Consider the following 20467-nt stretch of genomic DNA (forward strand, 5'->3'; position numbering starts at 1 on the left):
CAAGTTGAAAGATGTTCCCTACTGCTCTATTTTCTGAATGGTTTGTGTGAGATTGGTATTTTTGTTTTTTCTTAAATGTGATAGAATTCACCAGTGATGCCATTTTGGCCTAGAGTTTATTGGTGGTTTTTTTCTTTGGTGGAGTATTGGACAATTAACTCAGGTTCTTTAATGGTTTTAGGGCTATTCAGATTTTCGATTTTGAGTCTTTCGGCTGAGTGATACATTTCAGTGAATTGGTCCAATTCTTGTAAGTCGTCAAATGTATTGGATAAAGGTGTTTATAATACTGCCCTGTTTTCTTTCTGTTGTCTGTAAGATCTGGAGTGATCCTTTTTAATTTCTGCAATTGGTAATTTGTGTCTTCTCTTTTTTGTTCACTTTCTCTTCATCAGTCTAGTGAGGAGTTTATAAAAAAATTTGAAAAATCTCAGTGACCCAACTTTTTTAGAATGATAGTCTTATTGAGATATATAATTCATGTACCATACAATTTATCCAATTAAATGTTTAATTCAGTGGCTTTTAGTATATTCACAGAGTTATACAACCATCATCTCAGTTAGTTTTAGGACATTTTCATTGCCCCCAGAAGACACATACCTGTTTTTTCCCCCAACTCCCACAGGCCAAGGCAATTAACATTCTACTTTCTGTCTATATAGGTTTGCATATTCTGGACATTTCATATTAATATTTCATAATAATTAATGATTATATAATAGGTGGTCTTTTGTGGGTTTCTTTTCATTTAACAATGTTTACAAGGTTTATCTATGTCATAGTATTCCTTTTTAAATCAAATTGTTTCCCATAGGAGCTACACCAACAGTAAGCCAAATTTTAACTTTGTTAATTCTTTTCATTGTCTTTTTTTTCCTCTTATTTTTCTCCTTTCTAATTACTTTGGGTTTACCTTGCTCCTAAGGTAGAACTTCATTAATTTTGTATTGGTTATTTAAAAATTTTTTTTGAAGTTTGTTTAAGTGATCTCTGCACCCAGTGTGGGGCTTAAACTCATGACCCCGAGATCAAGTTGCATGCTTTTCCGACTGAGCCAGCCAAGCTGTATTGTTTATTTTTAAATGTAAATATTAAAGGTGTAAATTTCTGTCTAAGCACTGCTTTAGTTGCATCCCACAAATTTTGATATATTGTATTTTTATCATTTATTTAAAAATATTTTCTAATTTATAAAATTAGAAATGTTTAATTTCTAAGTATTTGTGGTTTTTTTCATAGAGAGCTTTCTATTACCGATTTCTAATTTAATTTTGGAGACTATCTCTGTAATATTTCAATCTTAAAATTTATTGAGACTCATTTTATGGCGTGGCAAATGCCCTATCTTGATGAACTTGAAAAGAATGTATATTGTGCTATTAGATATTGCGGGAAAAAAGATTAGTGAACGTAAGATAATGGTAGCAAAACTCCAAAATGACACACAGAAAATATGAAAAAAAAAAACCAACAGAAAAAAAAATGGACAGAGCATTGATGAGCTGTAGGGCAACTTTAGCAGGCCTAATATATGTATAGTTGGAATAGCCAAACTTTTTGGAGAAATAATGACCAGAAAATTTTTAAATTTCATGAAACCTATAAACATACAGATCTCAGAAGCTCAACAAGCCCCAAGAACAGTAAACATGACAGAAACTACAGGGCACATCATAATCAAAGTGTTTAAAGAATGATAAAAAGACATTCTTAAAAGCAGTCAGAGAAAAATAGGAGTTAAATGCTCTAGTCAAAAAGAGACTGTCAGAATGTATAAAAAGCAAGACCTCATCTATGTGCCACCTATAAGAAATACATTTTAAATATTAAAAAAATATACATTGAAAGGGAAGGGAAAGAAAAAGATATACCAGGGGTGCCTGGGTGGTTCAGTCAGTTAAGCATCCATCTCTTGATTTCAGCTCAGGTCATGATCTCAGGGTTGTGAGCCCAAGCCCTGCATCTGGGCTCTGGGCTGCACGCTCAGGAGGAAGTCTGCTTGAGATTCTTTCCCTCTCCCTCTGTGTCTCCCTGTGTGCACGTGCTCTCTCTCTCAAATAAATAAATCTTTATCACTGACCTCTACTTCTGAAACAATGATATATTATATGTTAGTTAATTGAATTTCAATAAAAATAAATAAATCTTTGAGGGGAAAAAAAAGAAAAAGATATACCATACAAGCAGTAAGCATAAGAAATTAAGAAATCTGTCTTTATTAATACCAGAAAAAGTAGACTTTAAGACAATGACTACTACTAAAGATAGAGACATTACATAATAATAAAAGGATTAATTTATCAGGAAGACAGAACAATCATGATTGTGGAAGTGCCCAACAATATAGTTTCAAAATACATCAAGCAAAAACTAAGAGAACTTAAGTTAGAAATAGACAAATCCATAATCATAGTTGGAGATTTTAACACTTTCTCTAGTAATTGATAAAATAACTAGACCAAGAAATTCAGTAAGAACATAAAAGATCTAGACCAGGGGTCAACAAACTTTTTCTGTAAAGAGTAATATAGCAAATATTTTTTGTTCTATGGGCCATAGAATGTACACCTATAGACAAATAAGTAAATGAATGAGACAAATAAGTAAATGAATGAGCATGGTTCTAGTCCAGTAAAACTTTATATACAGAAACACACAGCAGTCCAGATTTGGTCTGTGTGCCACCTGCTTTTCAGTACTTTTACTCTGGAACTCCAGGCACACATATTTTAAATGTATATTTAAATAATTTCTCTTGGTCTATTATCAAGATCACTGACTCTTTCATAATTTCAAATTTGCTGTTAAAACCATCTAGGGAATTTCTTATTTCAGATTTCTTTCAGTTCTAGATTTGCATTTGGTTCTTTTTATAATTTTAATTTCTCTGTTGAGATTTCTTGTTTGTGCAGTCATTACAGTTAACTTTTCCTTCACATTCTTGATCGTACTTAAAATAACTGCTTTAAATCCTTATGTACTGATTCCAAAATCTGGGTTATTTCAAGGTTGATCTCCTTTGATTGTATTTTCACATTTTCCTATTTCATTATATGTGTAGTACAGTGCTTCTCAAATTTTTTGTCTTAGGATTCCTTCTCAAGATTGAGGGTTCTCAAAGAGCTTTTGTTTATGTGGGTCATATCTATTGATACTTAACTGTATTAGAAATTCAAACAGAAAAATTTTAAATATTTTTAAATATTTACTTGAAAATAAAACCGTTTTTCTTAATATATATATAACATTTTGATTAAAATTACTGTTTTCTAAAATGAAAATGATTTTAATGGGAATAGTTGCATTGCTTTACATTTTTCATTTCATAGTTAACTTAATAGAAAATTCGTAGATTCTTATTTCTGCTTCCACTATGTTTTCTTATATTAGTTCAATTAAAGTATATGAAGAAAATCTATCATCACACAGTATAGAGTTAGGAAGAAAGGAGTATTTTAATAGCCAATTCAGAAAATTGTGGATATCTTTTACTTTTACATTATACCAAAACTTGACGAGTAGTAATTACTTTTTTTTTTTAAGATTTATTTATTTATTAGAGAGCAAGCAGGAGGAGGGGCAGAGGGAGAGAGGGAGATAAGCAGACTACCCACTGAGCGGGGAGCCCGATGCAGGGCTTGATCTCAGAACCCTGAGATCATGACCTGAGCCAAAATCAAGAGTCAGATGGGTAACTGACTGAGCCACCCAGATGCCCCAACAACTAGTAATTTCTTAAAGGTTATTTGCAGTGTGGAATGTGAAACCATATCAATGACCTTTTCATGCTTTCATATTAAAATCCATTGGTCTATACTGCACTTTGGGATCTTTTACCATCTTGTACATCATGCATTGTTCATTTAGGAAATAAAGACATATCTTGTTATTTGGGTTTTTTTTTTTTTTTAAAGATTTTATTTCTTAGAGAGAGCATGAGAGAGAGCATGGGGGGCAGGGTCAGAGGGAGAAGCAGACTGAGCAGGGAGCCCAATGCAGAACTCTTGCTGGGACTCCAGGATCATGACCTGAGCCAAAGGTAGTCGCTTAACCAACTGAGCCATCCAGCTGCCCAAGACGTCTTGTTTTATTGTGCTTCTCTTTATTGCACTTCACATATATTCTGATTTTTTTTTAAATAAATTAATGGTTTTTGGCAACCCTGCATTGAACAAGTCTGTTAACGCTATTTTTTCAATAGCGTCTGCTCACTTTGTGTCTCTGTGTCACATTTTGGTAATTCTTGCAGTAGTTTCAAGTTTTCCATTATTATTATATCTGTTATGGTGATCTGTGATCAGTGGTCTTTGATGTTACTATTGTAATTGTTTTGGGGTACAATGAACCTCACCCATATAAGGCAGTTAATTTAATCGATGAATATTGTATGTGTTCTGTTTCACTGACTGGCTGTTCCCCCATCTATCTCCTTCACCTCAAGTCTCCCTGTTTTCCGAGGCATAACACTATTGAAGTCAGGCCAATTAATAACCCCTCAATGGCCTCTTCAGTGTTCAAGTGAAAGGAAAAATTGCACATCTCTGACTTTATTTTATTTATTTATTTATTTTTTAAAAGATTTTATTTATTTATTTGACAGACATAGAGACAGCCAGTGAGAGAGGGAACACAAGCAGGGGGAGTGGGAGAGGAAGAAGCAGGCTCATAGCAGAGGAGCCTGATGTGGGGCTCGATCCCACAACGCCGGGATCACGCCCTGAGCCGAAGGCAGACGCTTAACCGCTGTGCCACCCAGGCGCCCCACATCTGTGACTTTAAATCAAAAGCTAGAAAAGACATGAAGAAGGCATGTTGAAAGCTTAGACAGGGCAAAAGCTAGGCCTTTTGTGTCCAACAGTTAGACAAGTTTTAAATGCAAAGAAGTTCCTAAGAGTAAAAGAGCTACTTCAGTAAACAGATGAATAAGAAAGTGAAATAGCCTTATTGCTGATATGGAGAAAGTTTTAGTGGTCTGGATAGGAGGTCAAACCAGCCACAGCGTTCCTTTAAGCCATTTACTCCAGAGAAATTCTCTTCAGAGCAAGTCTCTTCAATTCTGTGAAGCCTGAGACTCAGGTAAAGAATCAGCAGAAGAAAAGTTTGAAGCCAGCAGAGGTTGGTTTATGAAGTTTAAGGAAGGAAGGAAGCCGTCTCCATAACATAGAAGTACAAGGTGAAGCGGCAAGTACTGATGTGGAAGCTGCAGCAGGTGATCTAGAAGATCTGGCTCAGATAATTAGTGAAGGTGGCTACACTAAACCGATTTTCAAAATAGACAAAACTGTCTTTTATTGAAAGAAGGTGCCATCTCGGACTTCCATAGCTAGAGAGGAAAAATCCATGCTGGGCTTTAAAGCTTCTAAGGGCAGGCTGACTCTCTTGTTAGGGGCTGATGCAGATAGTGACTTTAAGTTGAAGCCAGTGCTCATTTACCATTCTGAAAATCCTAGGGCCCTTAAGAATTATGCGAAATCTATTCTTCCTGTGCTCTATAAATGGAACAAGAAAGCCTGGATGACAGCACATCTGTTTACAATATGGTTGACTTGAATATTTTAAGCCTCCCATGGAGACCTCAGAAAAAGATGATTTCTTTCAAAATATTACTGTTCATCGACAATGCACCTGGTCACCCAAGAGTTCTGACGGAGATGTACAAGATGTTGTTTTCATGTGTGCTAACACAAGCATTCTGTAGCCCATGGGTCAAGGAGTCATTTTGACTTTTAAGTCTTATTGTTTAAGAAATACATTTTGTAAGGTTCTAAGTGCCATAGATAGTGATTCTTCTGATGAAGCTGGAGAAAGTAAATTGAAAGCTTTCCAGGAAGGTTTCACCTTTCTAGATGCCATTAAGAACATGTGTGATTCATGAAAGAGGTCAAAACACCATCATTAATGGGATTTTGGAGGAAGTGGGTTCCAGCCCTCATGGAGGACTTTTGCAGGGTTCAAGACTTGAGTAGAGGAAGTTACTGCAGCTGTGATGGAAATAGCAAGAGAACTAGAAGTGAAGCCTGAAGATGGGACTGAATTGTGACAATCTCATGATGGAACTTTAATGGATCAGGAGTCGCTTCTTATGGGTGAGCAAAGAAGGTGATTTCTTGAGATGGAAATTGCTCCTGGTGAAGATGCTGTGAAGCTGTGACGATTGTTGACAACAGAGGATTTAAAATATGACAGAGTTAGTTGGTAATGAATTTTGATAGAAGTTGTACTGTGGATAAAATCAGAAAGCATCACATGCTATAGAGAAATTGTTCATGAAAGGAAGAGTCACCTGATGTGACAAACTGTGCTGTTGTCTTACTTGAAGAAATTGCCACCACCACCCTGATCAGTCAGCAGCCATCAACATGAAGCAAGACCTTTCACTAGCAATAAGATTATGACTTGTGAAAAGCTCACATGACGGTTAGCATCTTTTAGCAATAAAGTACTTTTAAATTAAGGTATGTACATTATTTTGTTAGACATAATGTTATTGCACACTTAAAAGACTACAATATAGGGTTAACATGCACTGGGAAACCAAAAAATTATTTTGACATGCTTTACTGTGATATTTGCCTGATGATGGTGGTCTGGAACTGAACCCACAATATCCCCAAAGTATGCTGTAATGGTTTACTGAATTTTGCAGCTCTCCCAAACGTTGACACATGTTATCAATGTCAGAAAGTCAGGTTCCTTAATATCACCACTCATCTCATTAGAAGAGCCTTAAAACTCATGTTTATGGATATAGGTTTTTAAAATTCTAATTATCACTTAAAAGCTCAAATTTTGTCATTGGCAACAAAAACTTTTAAATTGTTTTCTTGGAATTGATAAGCTCATTTTATTCATTTTCAATAAAATGTCTGCTAAAACATCAAATATCTGCCACTTGTTCTTTAAAGTAAAAATGTTGTTCCATAAAAAAAGTGGCTGGTTCAGCTTGTGATTCAAACCATCACCCAAGTGATTTTCCTCATGACAATTGTTGTGCTTTGATATACAGTGGAATACAGTATTCCACTTCATAGTTTATAATACAGAATACTAAAAAGTCTGTGCTCAAAGGTCAAGGTTTAATAAAACGAATAATTTATACTGCTTCATCAAGAATAATCTTAAGTGAGGGGCGCCTGGGTAGCGCAGTCGTTAAGCGTCTGCCTTCGGCTCCGGGCGTGATCCCGGCGTTCTGGGATCGAGCCCCACATCAGGCTCCTCCGCTGGGAGCCTGCTTCTCCCTCTCCCACTCCCCCTGCTTGTGTTCCCTCTCTCGCTGGCTGTCTCTGTCAAATAAGTAAATAAAATCTTTAAAAAAAAACAAAAAGAATAATCTTAAGTGAAACCAGCTTTTTATTTTGCAGGTTTTTAGACTGAATGTATGGCCTTGAAGAATACAGTGACAACTAGTTCAGTTTGGCGCCGCTGTCTGGACTAACGCACACAGTAGTTCTACCCACTCTTGTTTCTTTGCATCATCCGTGCAAAGGTCAATACAGTTTTTCCAGGATAATGAGATTCAAAAAAGTTATTTAACCCTGACTCTTTATTTCAGCACCATTTTTGTTGCCAAGCATTCACATAAAGGAATTCTTCAATGATTAGTTGGTATTGATTCTGGACAAATACACCTAAAACAAAACAAAACAAAACTGAAACTCCAGACTGTCTTCTCTTTTAGTACTAGCCATGCAGCTGAGAAGCCAACTTGCACATCTCTAATGCAGGGACCAGAGTTTTAAGCAGAATATATATGTAGAGTTTGTGGTTTTTCTCTCTGGAACTTTTTCCTTCCTTTCCAGCTAACGTGGCAGCCACAAATTGTGTGTTTCCTCAACTAATAAGGCTGCAGGTTTCTATCCAAAGTGATTGCTTTCTGATTGGCTTTTATCCCCTGTGGGAAATCTGCAAATTCCCCAAGGGAGAAAGTAGTGGTATAAGGTAGACGCATCTTGTGAGGGAACTCCCCTACAGAATTCGGCTTTCTTAAATGCTGCCTGTCTTGGTTGATCTCCAGACTATTTAAATAGTTGCTGTCTGTATTTTAACAAGGTTTCATGATTTTTCTCTGCAGGAAGGTTTAGTCTGATACAAGCAATTCCCTCAGGACAGTGTGCAGGAGTCCTAAGGCCCAGAATCAAATGCATTACTTCACATGTGTTCTGATGAGTACAGAATTAGATTATCTTCCTAAATAATATTTTAATTAATGCTACTTAATATTGCATTAGGTTTTTGGCAGGCATATCCCACTGTTGGCATGTATTACGCTTGTGGACATCCAAACGCACAGTCTTCTCCTTCACCCATAGTTTATTGTCTATCAAACCACGTCTCCCTTGTCTAATAATAATGAAGTGTTCTTTGTGTTGAAAGCTAAACACTGTCATATTAAATTTGGGGTTTTGTTCACCATTGAAGCCTCTTGAATCTTATAAAGCTTGATTTTTTTCTATTCACATTCCTCTCAACTTTATATTCTTTGAAGATCCTGTGTTCTATTTTGTTGTCATTCGGTAATAGTTATGGGGAAGCATCACTGTGGTTTTCTGATGAAAACAGAAAGTTTTCAGAAACAGAAAGTCCCTATTCAAGTTAGGGGACACAAAGGCTAATTTTGTTATCTTCACAAAACACTTTTATTACCAATTATTTGAGAAAATAGGAAAATATATAATACCCAAAAGATGCCAGGAATTTAGTTATACTTTTAAATACATTTTTATTTTATCATTCATAGCAGTTTACACATGCTTATGGAAGATTATCGAACATATAGAGAACAATTCCTGGTACATTTATGGATTCATGATCCCTGCAAGAATTCAGACCTAGTGGTGGGGACCCACTAATCTGTAGCTTACTGTTGCTGATTTGGGGCTTGTTGCAACAAATTCTTCTATATTACTCTATTTTTTTTAAAAGATTTTATTTATTTATTCGACAGAGAGAGACAGCCAGCGAGAGAGGGAACACAAGCAGGGGGAGTAGGAGAGGAAGAAGCAGGCTCATAGCGGAAGAGCCTGATGTGGGACTCGATCCCGTAACGCCGGGATCACGCCCTGAGCTGAAGGCAGACGCTTAACCACTGTGCCACCCAGGCGCCCCTATATTACTCTATTTTTTAACTAACTTTTTATTTGAAAATAGTTTCAAACTTACACAAAGTTGAAAATTAAAAATAGTACAGTGTGTATGTGTATACACATAGACACACAGGGTTTTTTTCCCTGAACATATGACAGTAACATTATGACCCCTAAATACTTCAGTGTGTATTTCTTTTATTAATTTATTTATTTGAGAGAGAGAGCAAGCACCTAAAGTAGGGGGAGAGGGAGAGGGAGTATCTCAAGCAGACTCCCTGCTGAGCATGGAGCCCAATGGGGGCACAATCTCATAACACATGAGATCATGACCTGAGCCAAAATCATGAGTCAGACACTTAACCAACTGAGCCTCCCAGGTGCCCCTTTGGTGTGTATTTTCCAAGTATAGAAATATTCTCTTACACAACCAAAGTACACTTATATTCCATATTTGGATTTTGTCAATTTAAATTCTAATTCGTTTTCCATATTCTAATGGGAAATTCCAGTTTTATCACTTAGTTTTGTAATGCTCATTATAATATTGTCCCATCTCCGTACAGAATCTGGTTTAGGGTCAGGTATTGCATTTCGTTGTCACAGCTCTTTAACCTTTAGTCTCGTGGTTGTAGTAAGGAGTAACTCACTTCTTATTTAGCCTCAACCTTAGGCCTTCTGTACCCTTCTTAGTGTTTTTATTCCTATTCCCCACCCCCCACCTGTAGTAGCCACCTGCCTTTGTCTCTTCAGGGGAGGTGCTGGGTGACAGTTTGGTCTTGAGAAAACTCAGATGGAAGATAAACAAAAGTTGGAGATATGTTAAAACTAGGAGAGAGGTTTTAAAGAAAATAAATTCTGTATCATTCTATCCATTTGCCAGATCTAGTCTGCAAATTTGGCACTAGGTTTTCTAGAATCCAGTTCATACTGGGAAACGATATCAGTGTCCTGATTGACAGTTTTCCTAAGGTAAAAACAAACTGATTGCACATGGGAAGCATAATTTGGCCTACTATCAAGATCAGAGAGAGAGATTTATCCCTTGAGGCTTTATAAGAGGACAGTATTGATTAACATCCTCAACAATGTCTTTACTATAAATAGGACAGTGGTTTCATAAGGCTGTTTTTTTTTTTTTTTATAATGTCCCTCAATGTCAGCCAGTTGCCTAATATTTAAGTTCATTTCCATAAGGAGCCAAAATTATTTGATTTGGGGCTTGCTGCTCTGACTTTTCCAGGATGAAATTTCGGAGTAGTAGTGATTTAGTTGTAGAGCCCTTCTTCCAGTGAAATCTCGTGAGGAAGCCCGATGGATAATAGGAAAAGTGGAGTTGCAGTGGAGTGGTGTAACCTAGAGTGCTGTTAATGTACCTCTTTCCCTTCTCATTTTTCTGAAAGAGTTTCAATGGCCTCTCTGCAGAATGACTAGAGCCCTGAGCACATTTTAAAAACCACTTGTCCAGGAAAAACTGGTGGATTGCACAGCCTCAGTTTTCCACAAATAGATCTCCTGAACTAAATTTTTATTTTGTCCTCTGTTAGTATATATCAACTTTATCTTAAACTGTACCAATTTTTAAAACTCCTTATTTCAATAGTACTATTTCCCTTATTCTCAGGCACTGATCTTTCCTTCTACTTCACAAGTCAACTTACTGTCCTCTCTATAAAAGCAAAACAATACACCTTAAGCTATATACATCAAAGAAAGAGGTGAGCCCTTTCTAATTTAATGCTCGTCTCTCTACCTGTGTCCTTGGATCCCATTACTTCCTACATCCTTCAGGACAGTATTCCATTATTTACCCCTGTGTTCTGGGTTCAGAACCTCTCCCTCTCCACTGACTCCTTTTTTTATAATGTTCAAAAGGAAAATTCTTTGTCTACCCAGCAGCCTCTTTTCCCTTTTCTACCTCCCCTTTGCTACCTCCCTTTTCATCTTTCTTGGTAGGCTAAGCTTGAAAAAGTAGCTCACATTTGCTAAATCCGCTTTGCTTCCCATTCTTTTCTATTTATTTAAAAAATGTATACACACACACACACATGCATATATATGTATATAAAGAGTATAATATACACCTTTGTTTTTACTACCAAATTTAAGAAACAATATTTTACAGTTGAAAGCCCCTATGTACTTTCTGTAATACATATCCTTCCTTTCCCTCAAAAGTAACCATTACCTAAATTTGATGATGATTTCAGTACATTTCACTTTTACTGTGTATCTGTAGTTCCCTAAACAGTATATAGCTGAACTTTTCAACTTGAGTACCATGAATGACTTACAAGTGTGCCAAGATGTTGATCCTCTCAGCCTTTGGAACAGGAGACATATTATGACTAGACTTGTTCACATAACCCAGGGTACCACACACATGCTACCATTGTCTGTGTGCCATGATATAAAAAAATTGGGGAGCACTGATAGGTAACATTGTTTTGTATACATTTTTGAAACTTTATAGCAACAGCATACTGTATGCGTTCTTCATGTTTTTTAGTCAGGCTTATGTTTGCAAGATCATCCATTTTAATTCAGGTAGCAGTTTTTCAATTGTGTTTCGTTGATATATGGTATCCTATTATATAAAATATGTCATACTTCACCCATTTTCCTAATAATGGGTGCTTATTTAGTCTATAATTCCTGCTGTTACAAATAATGTTACTTGAAGATTCTTATGTCTCCTTGTATGTTAGTGTTTCCCTAGGGAAATATGCCTGAGAGTGAAACTGCTCAATTATAGGAAATGTTCAGCTTACCAGATGTTGATGAAGGGTCAACCAAAGTAGCTAGTTATACTTACCAGCAGCTTATAAAACTTACCTTTACTCCCATCCTCTTCGAACTTTGGTATTTTTGGTTTTTTTAAGTTTTGCTGTTTTGGAGGTAGATGGTAGTTCTGAAGGTAGCAGTGTGGTTGCACGACAAGGTGAATATACTTAATGCCACTGAACTGTACCTAACAGTGATAAAAATGGTATATTTTATGTTACGTATATTTGCCACAGTTTTTTAAAAAAAAAAACTTTGCTAGTCTGATGGGCATGAAATCTCACTGTTTTTATTTGCTTTTCCCTGATTATTAGGCATCTTTATATTCTAAATGGGGGTTTTTGTTTGTTTGTTTGTTTGTTTAAGATTTTATTTATTTGTCAGAGTGTGTGGGTGCACAAGCAGGGGGAATGGCAGGCAGAGGGAGGAGCAGACTCCCCGCTGAGCAGGGAGCCCGATGTGGAACTCAATCCCAGGACCCTGGAATCGTGACCTGAGCCGAAGGCAGACGCATAATCGACTGAGCCACCCAGGCATCCTAAATGTCTGTTAATGATTTTTTTCCCTCTGAATTTCCTGTTCATACCTTTTTGCCCATTTTTCTATTGAATTTTTTTTTCTTATCAGTTCTTGGAAGTTTTTAATATGTTTTTGGTACTAATCTTTTAGTAGCTGTCTTTTCCCTTTTTTAAAAAAAACTATGTCTTGATAAACAGAGCTTTTAATTGTAATGTGGTTGAACTTTTTTTCCTTTTTAATATCTACTGACTGTGTGTTGTTTAAGGAATCTTTCCTAAGACAGGGTCATAACGATATTCACCTGTATTTTTTTCTAAAACTTTTATTTTTCAAGATTTTACTTATTTATTTTTGAGAGAGAGAGAGTAGGCATGAGCGGGGTGGTTGGCGGGCAGAGGGAGAAGCAGACTCCCCGCTGAGCAGGGAGCACAGTGTGGAACTCGATCCCAGGACCCTGGGATCATGACCTGAGCCGAAGGCAGACCCTTAACCGACTGAACCACCCCGGCGCCCTTTTTTTCCTTAAACTTGTAAAGTTTGCTTTTCACATTTTGGTTTTTAATCTTCTTGATTTGGTTTTTATGTTTGGTGTGAAGTAGGTATTCAGTTTTTTCCTCATATAACTGATCTTTGAATACACATTCTCTTTCTCCTCCACTGGTCTCGTACATGGTTATGTACATGCACAAGTCTGTTTCTGGGCTCTCTGTTTTGTCCTATCAGTCAGTTGTTTGTCCTTGTACCAGTACTACACTAAAGCTCTAATAATAAAATTATCTAGTTGGGCAATTCCCCTTTCCTCTGTTCTCCAGAATTATCCTAGCTATTCTTGGCTCTCTGCCTTTCTCTTGCAGTTTTAGAATTAGTTTATCAAACTCCACAGTTGAAGTTTTGATTGGCAATGTAGGTTTGTCTTATCCAAATTTAGTATGATTTTTGAAATTGTGTAGTTGATGAAAATTCAGAGAACCCAAACCTATATTTTATTTTTTTAAAGAGAAAATTAATAATTAGTTCCCAATCCACCCCAAAACCTTAAATAATAAAAATCCGCAAAGATTTTAACATAATATAAAATATTTAAAACGAATTAGTTGTTTCACACTTACTAAACTGATTAGTATGTTTCTGGACAGAATGCAGTGATACTGGACAGTATCAGATATACCTTCTGTACTGCTCCAAACATGTATGATTGTAATGTGAATAAATAATGAGAAAATATGCTAAAGATGCATGATGAAAGCAAATAATTCTTAGCTAATAACCAAAGCCATTTAAAAATGATAATTTACTGATTGAGGACTTGCCTGGGTGAGATTTGGTATGCGGGCTGGGAGCATTGAGTGGTGAGTCCGGGTGTGCGGGAGGGAGTTGGTAAAGGAGCTCACATTCAGAAGCTGAGAGGTGATGGGCAGTTTTCTCTTCATGGCTCCTGAGACTACAGAAATAGGTGCTCTGAATCATTGTCCAAAGACTTCAGTTAAGCAACAAGATGAAAAAAATCTCAAAATAGATACCTCCTTGTGTTCTCATTACTTTGTAGTTATACAGTGTGAGCATGAGAGTTGATCCTGTCAGTTAAATAGCTGAGACACAACTGCTGAGTGGACATAGCAGTCTCTGAGATTCATAAGCACTTTAAATGTGCACTCGTGCAAATTCATTATAGTTTTTTAAAATTTATTTGATTAGTGACTTCTGGATTTGAAAAGTACAAGTTGTAGCAAATACTCAGAAGCAAAAATTCTTCAAGTGAGGAACTATGGATGCATAGATTAATTTGGGGAGAGTTGATGTCTTTGCAATATTTAGTCTTCTATACAACATGATTTTATTTCTTCCATTTATTTAGGTAGTTTTATAATTTCTTTATAAATGTAGATAAATAGGAATGCAATTTATGTTCATCTATTGCTTTTATTAATTTATCTGTAGATTCTTGGGTGTTGTACATACATAGTCATGTCTTCTGGGTATAATGAAATTTTGTTTCATCCTTTTGTTTAATTTTTTTTTCTTACTATGTCACCTGTGGCTCCCTGGACTTGTTAATGGAAGTGGTGATGATAAACATCCTGTCCCTTATTTTCCAGTAATTTCTAATAGGTTTCACCACTAGGTATGATGTTTGCTATCTCATTTTAGTAGTTATCTTTTATGAGATTAAAGATGTTTTCTGTAATAGTGTCATATAACAGTTGCTTGCTTGTGTAACTTAACTTTCACTTAACTTCTATGTACCACAGTTTTTCAACTAAATCATGGTGGTAATAGTCTCTACCTCATGGTAGAGTATATGTAAAACACTTAAAACCGTACCTGGCATATAGTATAAGTACTCTGTGTTAGCTATTTTTACAGTTATACAAATCCTTGTTTGCTAAGAGATTTTTTTGTTTTGAAGTTATGAACAGGTATTGAAATCTTATTTCTATAACTCATATTTGACAGTCTTATTGGATTTTGTTAGGACATTAATTAATATTTGTTGAGCTTAGTGGATTGACATGTTTATGCTATGACTAGAATTTAATTCTAATGACTTTGTAAGCCTTGGCATATTTAATGGTAGTTCCCGTTTTACATTTTCCTCTGGATTGCCTTTTAGAAGCTCTGTTTGTGACTTAGCCTTCCCATGCATCCAAACATAGGCATACTGCAATCATTAAAGAATCTGTTGCCTACTGCCGGGGAGATGTGTTTTTACACTTGTGCAGCTTCTTAGTGGAAGTCGATTACTTTGTCTATATTTTGGTATTTTATTAACAGATCAACTCTGAGAGTAGATGAATAGTTACTAGGTGAACAAGTAGTTTGGGGGAATTTACCAATACAAGAAACTTTGTTTTGGGGGTTCTCTTTTGAAAATTCACTAATGTTGAAAAGTCTGTGTAGGAACAAACTTGATAGAGTTATTTGTATACAGCTGGGACTGACTTTATGGACTGCTTTTCTGACTTGCTAAAAAGCTAAAGATTGACAAGCGGTTTCGTACTGCATTATCCAGCTTGGCTTTTAACTCCAGGAAAACTGTGTTCACAAATTGATGCTCTATTCCTTTGGGATTGGTATAGAAGCATTAAATTGTACTAAAATATTCATATGTGAGTGCATTTAGCTGAAAGCAATTGATGTTCTATTCCCAAGAGGGCAGGGAGAACTGCTGTATGGACCCGCAGTCCAGAAAACACCCTAAGCATGCTTCTTAAAGGTAGCTTCGCGGCCTGGATGATCAGAGTCCTGACGATGAAGCTTAAAATGACAAAGGAGAAATTGTAGAATTTATAAACTGGGGTTAGGCTGTATAAATTGTTCAGTTGTGCAATAGTTAAAAACTTTTTTGCTGAGAATTAGTTCTGATTATATCTTTGAGTTCAAATTATAGCTTTGATTTCTTAGCTAATTTTTATTAGACTGATTTCTTTAAACATTTATTCCAGAGGACCAATATCAGTGAAGTTTTTTTATTCACTGTCATTTTATATAGGTTGAAATTTTTAAGTTTTGGAGGGTTTTGAACTCTTTTTCTGTATATAGCTGTTCAAAAGCATGCCACTGTTATGATCAGTTGTCGTATAGGCAGTCAATCTAATTTAACAGCTGGCATGAAAATCAATAAGAGTAGACAACAGATCTTTGTCTTAGCTATCTTTGTGTGGTAACTGGAAAGGAATAAAACTATTCTAAATTTCTGTTCTTATTCTAATTGTATTTTTGTTTCTTTCACGTAAATGCTAATTTATTTCTCATGTATAGCTTCAGACGTGATAAACACGCACATGAATGTCAGAGAACGTAAGACACTATAATAGAAAGAAATGTTTACTTAGAGGATAATTGATCATTTAGCATATGTACTTCAGTCCTTTTGTTCACTTCAAGGCCAAAGATAGGATACTTAAAATCTTGTACAAAAGAATATTTGAACAATTTAGTCTAATTATTTTATATATACACATATAATTAATATATAATGTCATATATTAATATTAACCAAACATAGTCTGAGAAGGAATTTGGGAAATGCTATGGTGTTTGGGACAAAAGAATGTATTCCATTTCCTTGAAGTGAAATTACTTAGAGGGTCTCTAGTTAGGTTGGATGAATGGTAAATTTATTATTTTCTTATAGGCACTTTCCTTTTCCACATTATTAGCACCACTAAAATTCTTATAACTTTAGAAAGTACTAAAAGGAGTCTTTGTGTAACTTGGGCTGAACTTCACAACTCTGGTTGCCCTTTTTTTTTTTTTTTAAGTAAACTCTACTTTTGAGAACAGTTTTGGCTTTACAGAAGATTTGCAAAAATACTCCAAAGAATTCCCATAAATCCTGTACTTGGTTTCCCCTGTTATTGTTGTTATTTTTTTTAATGTTATGTGAACTGTTTAATTTGATAATTGTCAAAACCACAAGATTCTAGAACTTAAGTTTTTTGAAGATGGAGAATTGTGTGAAGGCTTCTGTCAAGGTGATAACTTTCTAATGACTTTTTTATTGTGGTAAAATCTAATAAAATTTGCCATTTTAACTATTTTTGAGTGTACAATACAGTGGCAATAATTACATTCACAGTGTTACACAGCCATCACCATCTATGTCCAAAAGTTTTCATTACCCCACACCGAAACCCTATACCCATTAGGCAGTAACTCTCCATTCCCTCCCACCCCAGCCCCTACTAATCTCTCATCTACTGTAGGTCTCTGTGATTTTTGTCTCTGCTAGATATTTCATAAAAGTGTAATAATAACAGTATTTGTCCTTTTGTGTCTTATTATAGTTATCACGTTTTCAGATTTCATTTATGTTGTAGCATGCATTAGAACTTCATTCCTTTTTGTGGCTGAATAATATTCCATTAATATTCCATGAACATTTTGTTTGGATATCCATTTATCTGCAGGTGGATACTTGGGTTGTTTTGTTTTCACCTTTTGGCTATTGTGAATAATGCTGCTATGAACATTCACATACAAGTATGTTTGAGTTCTTTTGGGTTTATATTTAAGAGTGGAATTGCTCGGTCATATGGTAATTCTGTGTTTAGCTTTTTGAGGACCCACCAAACTGCTTTCCTCTGGTTACTTTGTAGCTCTCATAAGGTCCTTGGCATAGAAGTTATCGTAAGAATTTGAGAGTAAAGATCAAGAAATGCTGTGCAGAAGCAGTGGCCTAACTCTCCTTAGTAATTTTAAGAAAGAGGTAGCTTGGCAAGGGAAAAAATACTGCTTGGAAGTCAGGTCCTAGTGCTATCTCTATTTTGTGGGACCTTAATTTTTTCATTGATAAAATAAAGCGATTACATAGATAATCTCAGAGGTGTCTTACCACAAAATTCTATGTAAGTATATATAATTTAGCAAGTTCTAACTGACTTTGATCAATTAAAAAACCTTGCTGACAAAAAATTTGATAATCAAACTTTTTATTTGACCTGCTAAAATGTGAAGCCTTGTAATAGACTGATTCTGTATCTAAGTGCTTTGATGGCATATTCCCAAATATTTCAATGTAAATTAATCATCTGAATAGTTTTAGCAAAGTATATAATAATAAACTTGGCTTTCTATTATTCCAGGTATGCTTGAGGAATATTTTCCCACAATGGAAAATCTGTGAATTAGCATAGAAGTGGATTAGGTAAATGCTGCACATTTAATTGCAAAATAGCTAAATATTAAAAATTATATTTTAAATATTTTATTTATTTGAGAGAGCAAGAGAGATTGAGAGAATGAGTGGAGGGAGGGGCAGAGGGAGAAGTAGACTCCCTGTGGAGCAGGGAGCCTGATGTGGGACTCAGTCCCAGGACCCTGGGATTATGACCCAAACCAGAGGCAGATGCTTAACGGACTGAGCCACCCAGGCACCCCTAAAATTGATGGTACTTTTTCATATATAAACTTGGTTAGCTGTTCATCTCATCTCATCTTGTGTTAGTGATTTTTCTCCAAGATAAATATATCTGCTGCAGTTTTATAGACTAGTGGTTTCCGTTAAAGCATATTACCAGTACTGTCATAATATTAAGTTATTTGTGGTATAGTAGAAAAAGTACTGAATTTAAAATCAAAGGAATTGAGTTAAGAAGCCAGCCTTGTAGGGGTGCCTGGGTGGCTCAGTCTCTAAGCGTCTGCCTTCGGCTCAGGGTGTGATCCTGGGGTCCTGGGATCGAGCCCCACATCAGGCTCCTATACTGGGAGTCTGCTTCTTCCTCTCCCACTCCCCCTGCTTGTGTTCCCTCTTCTCGCTGGCTGTGTCTCTTTCTGTCAAATAAATAAATAAAATCTTAAAAAAAAAAAAAAAGGCAGCAGCAGCCAACCTTGTGGGTATACTATACATAACCTTGGACAACACACAGCCTGCCTGACCCTGTGCTTTCTCTATAAAATGGTAGTAATTCCTATCCTATAGAGTTATTGTCATAGTTAAGTGAGACAATGTATGTAAAGTACAGCATGGTTACCAGAATATCATAGACGTTCATGTAACTGTGATGATAAGTGTGCCATCTTGACTCCTGACAAAAACCCGAGCTAGTCCTAGTATAGGAGGATTGTCTAATGCTTGGGACATATGTTCAGCTTTAAATCAAGAGTGTGGGTAAAGTCCTCCATTCATGTAAAACTCGGTTTAGCCATAATCCTGCCTGAGAACTTCATAACACAGGTATAGAGCTGTTGGAGAAAAGAGCCACACATAGTTGTGCTTTGTGTTTTGGGGCCTCTTTCAAAAAGAGAAGAGACTTAACACAATTTAGCAAACAGAGGAAATAGTTTGGCCTTTTAAATGAGCAACAGGATGAAATATAGCAATACTAATGCACAGAAGACTTGCAGTAATTAGAAAATATAGTTTGGTTAATCTACTTCTCAGAGACGTTCATTATTTGCTGTGATAAACTCCATTTAACTCCTAACCTGGCATTTGTCCTGTGTATGTGTGTTGTGTTTTAGCTGTAACAGTTGCTGTTTAAGGTAATGCCTCTGTAGTCTTCTAAACAAGAAGGTTGAGAAAGCATTTGCCATTTTGTAATGTTGTCCTATCTGAAGCTGTCAGAGGGTTATTGTTGAGAACATAACAGTGGATCTCTCAGCTCTAGAATTACTTATAGGATGTCTTTTAAAATTTTTGTCTTTGAAGAAATGTAGTTTTTTATGTTCCTTCCCCAACTCTATCTAGAAAGGGAGACTGTTGGTAGAAAAGAAATTTTAAACCTGAATTTTAAAGAGATAAAGCAATACTGGCTTGGCTTTTCTGCTCTGAAAGCTTCAGATTTAACTACTCCACTCATATTCATATTTCATATAAACAAAAAAGTGAATGTTTAAATCTTTCTACTTCATTTAAAGTAAAGCAGATCTGAAGTTGCTGCAGGCAGAATACTGTCCAATTCCAGAAAAAAGTGAATGTATGAGTTTACATTATAAACTCATGTAATTTCAACTTCATATGGATATATATGGATATATATGGACTTTGTTTTGTTTTTAGAGAGAGCATACAAGTCGGGGGGAAGGGCAGAGGGAGAGAGAGAATGTTAAGCATGGAGCCCAACATGGGCCTTGATCTCAAGACCCAGAGATCATGATCTGAGCCGAAACCAAGAGTCACCCAGGCGCCCCATATATATATTTTTTATATAACTAATATGATATGTCTTGGTACCTGAGTCTGGGGTATGTATCTCTCTATAAGATTGTGTTAGAATCTTGTAAAAGAAATTTACCCCAACTTTCTAAGCCAGCCAGCACTGTCTAGAAAGTTGGGCAGAATTTCCAACTTTGTGGCTAGTACTATATGCAATAAAGAAACTAATTATCAATAAAAAAATTTTCCCAATAGATTATCCTAAAGAATTATATCAAATTAGTAACCACTTCCTTGAGGTGGTGGTTGCCACTTTAAAGTGGAATATAGATAATAGTTGGCTGGCTTGTGCTTCCACTTTAAAGATTTAGTGATCATTTAGTAATAATAATAATACCATAAATAATAACATCTAACCTGTTTTGAATACTTCACATGCATTGAGTTATTTAATGATCACAACAGTCCTATTAGCTAGAGT

At 35.8% G+C, this 20467-nt stretch overlaps 1 protein-coding gene across 3 annotated transcripts in view; it reads left to right on the forward strand.

The window, feature by feature from the left end:
* Positions 1-20467, forward strand: part of ETFA (electron transfer flavoprotein subunit alpha) — a 76095-nt gene that overhangs the window by 35438 nt on the left and 20190 nt on the right. Inside the window, exon 10 of one of the 3 annotated variants that reach the window (XM_048221459.2) lies at positions 7365-8459. The exons of the other annotated variants lie outside the window; for them this stretch is intronic. Coding sequence (XP_048077416.1) covers positions 7365-7391 — 27 coding nt within the window. The 3' untranslated portion in view covers positions 7392-8459. Of the gene's footprint in view, positions 1-7364; positions 8460-20467 lie in introns of those variants that run through there. 3 annotated transcript variants of the gene reach the window in all.

Source organism: Ursus arctos, unplaced genomic scaffold (assembly GCF_023065955.2).
Source record: "Ursus arctos isolate Adak ecotype North America unplaced genomic scaffold, UrsArc2.0 scaffold_28, whole genome shotgun sequence".
Taxonomy (NCBI): Eukaryota; Metazoa; Chordata; class Mammalia; order Carnivora; family Ursidae; genus Ursus; species Ursus arctos.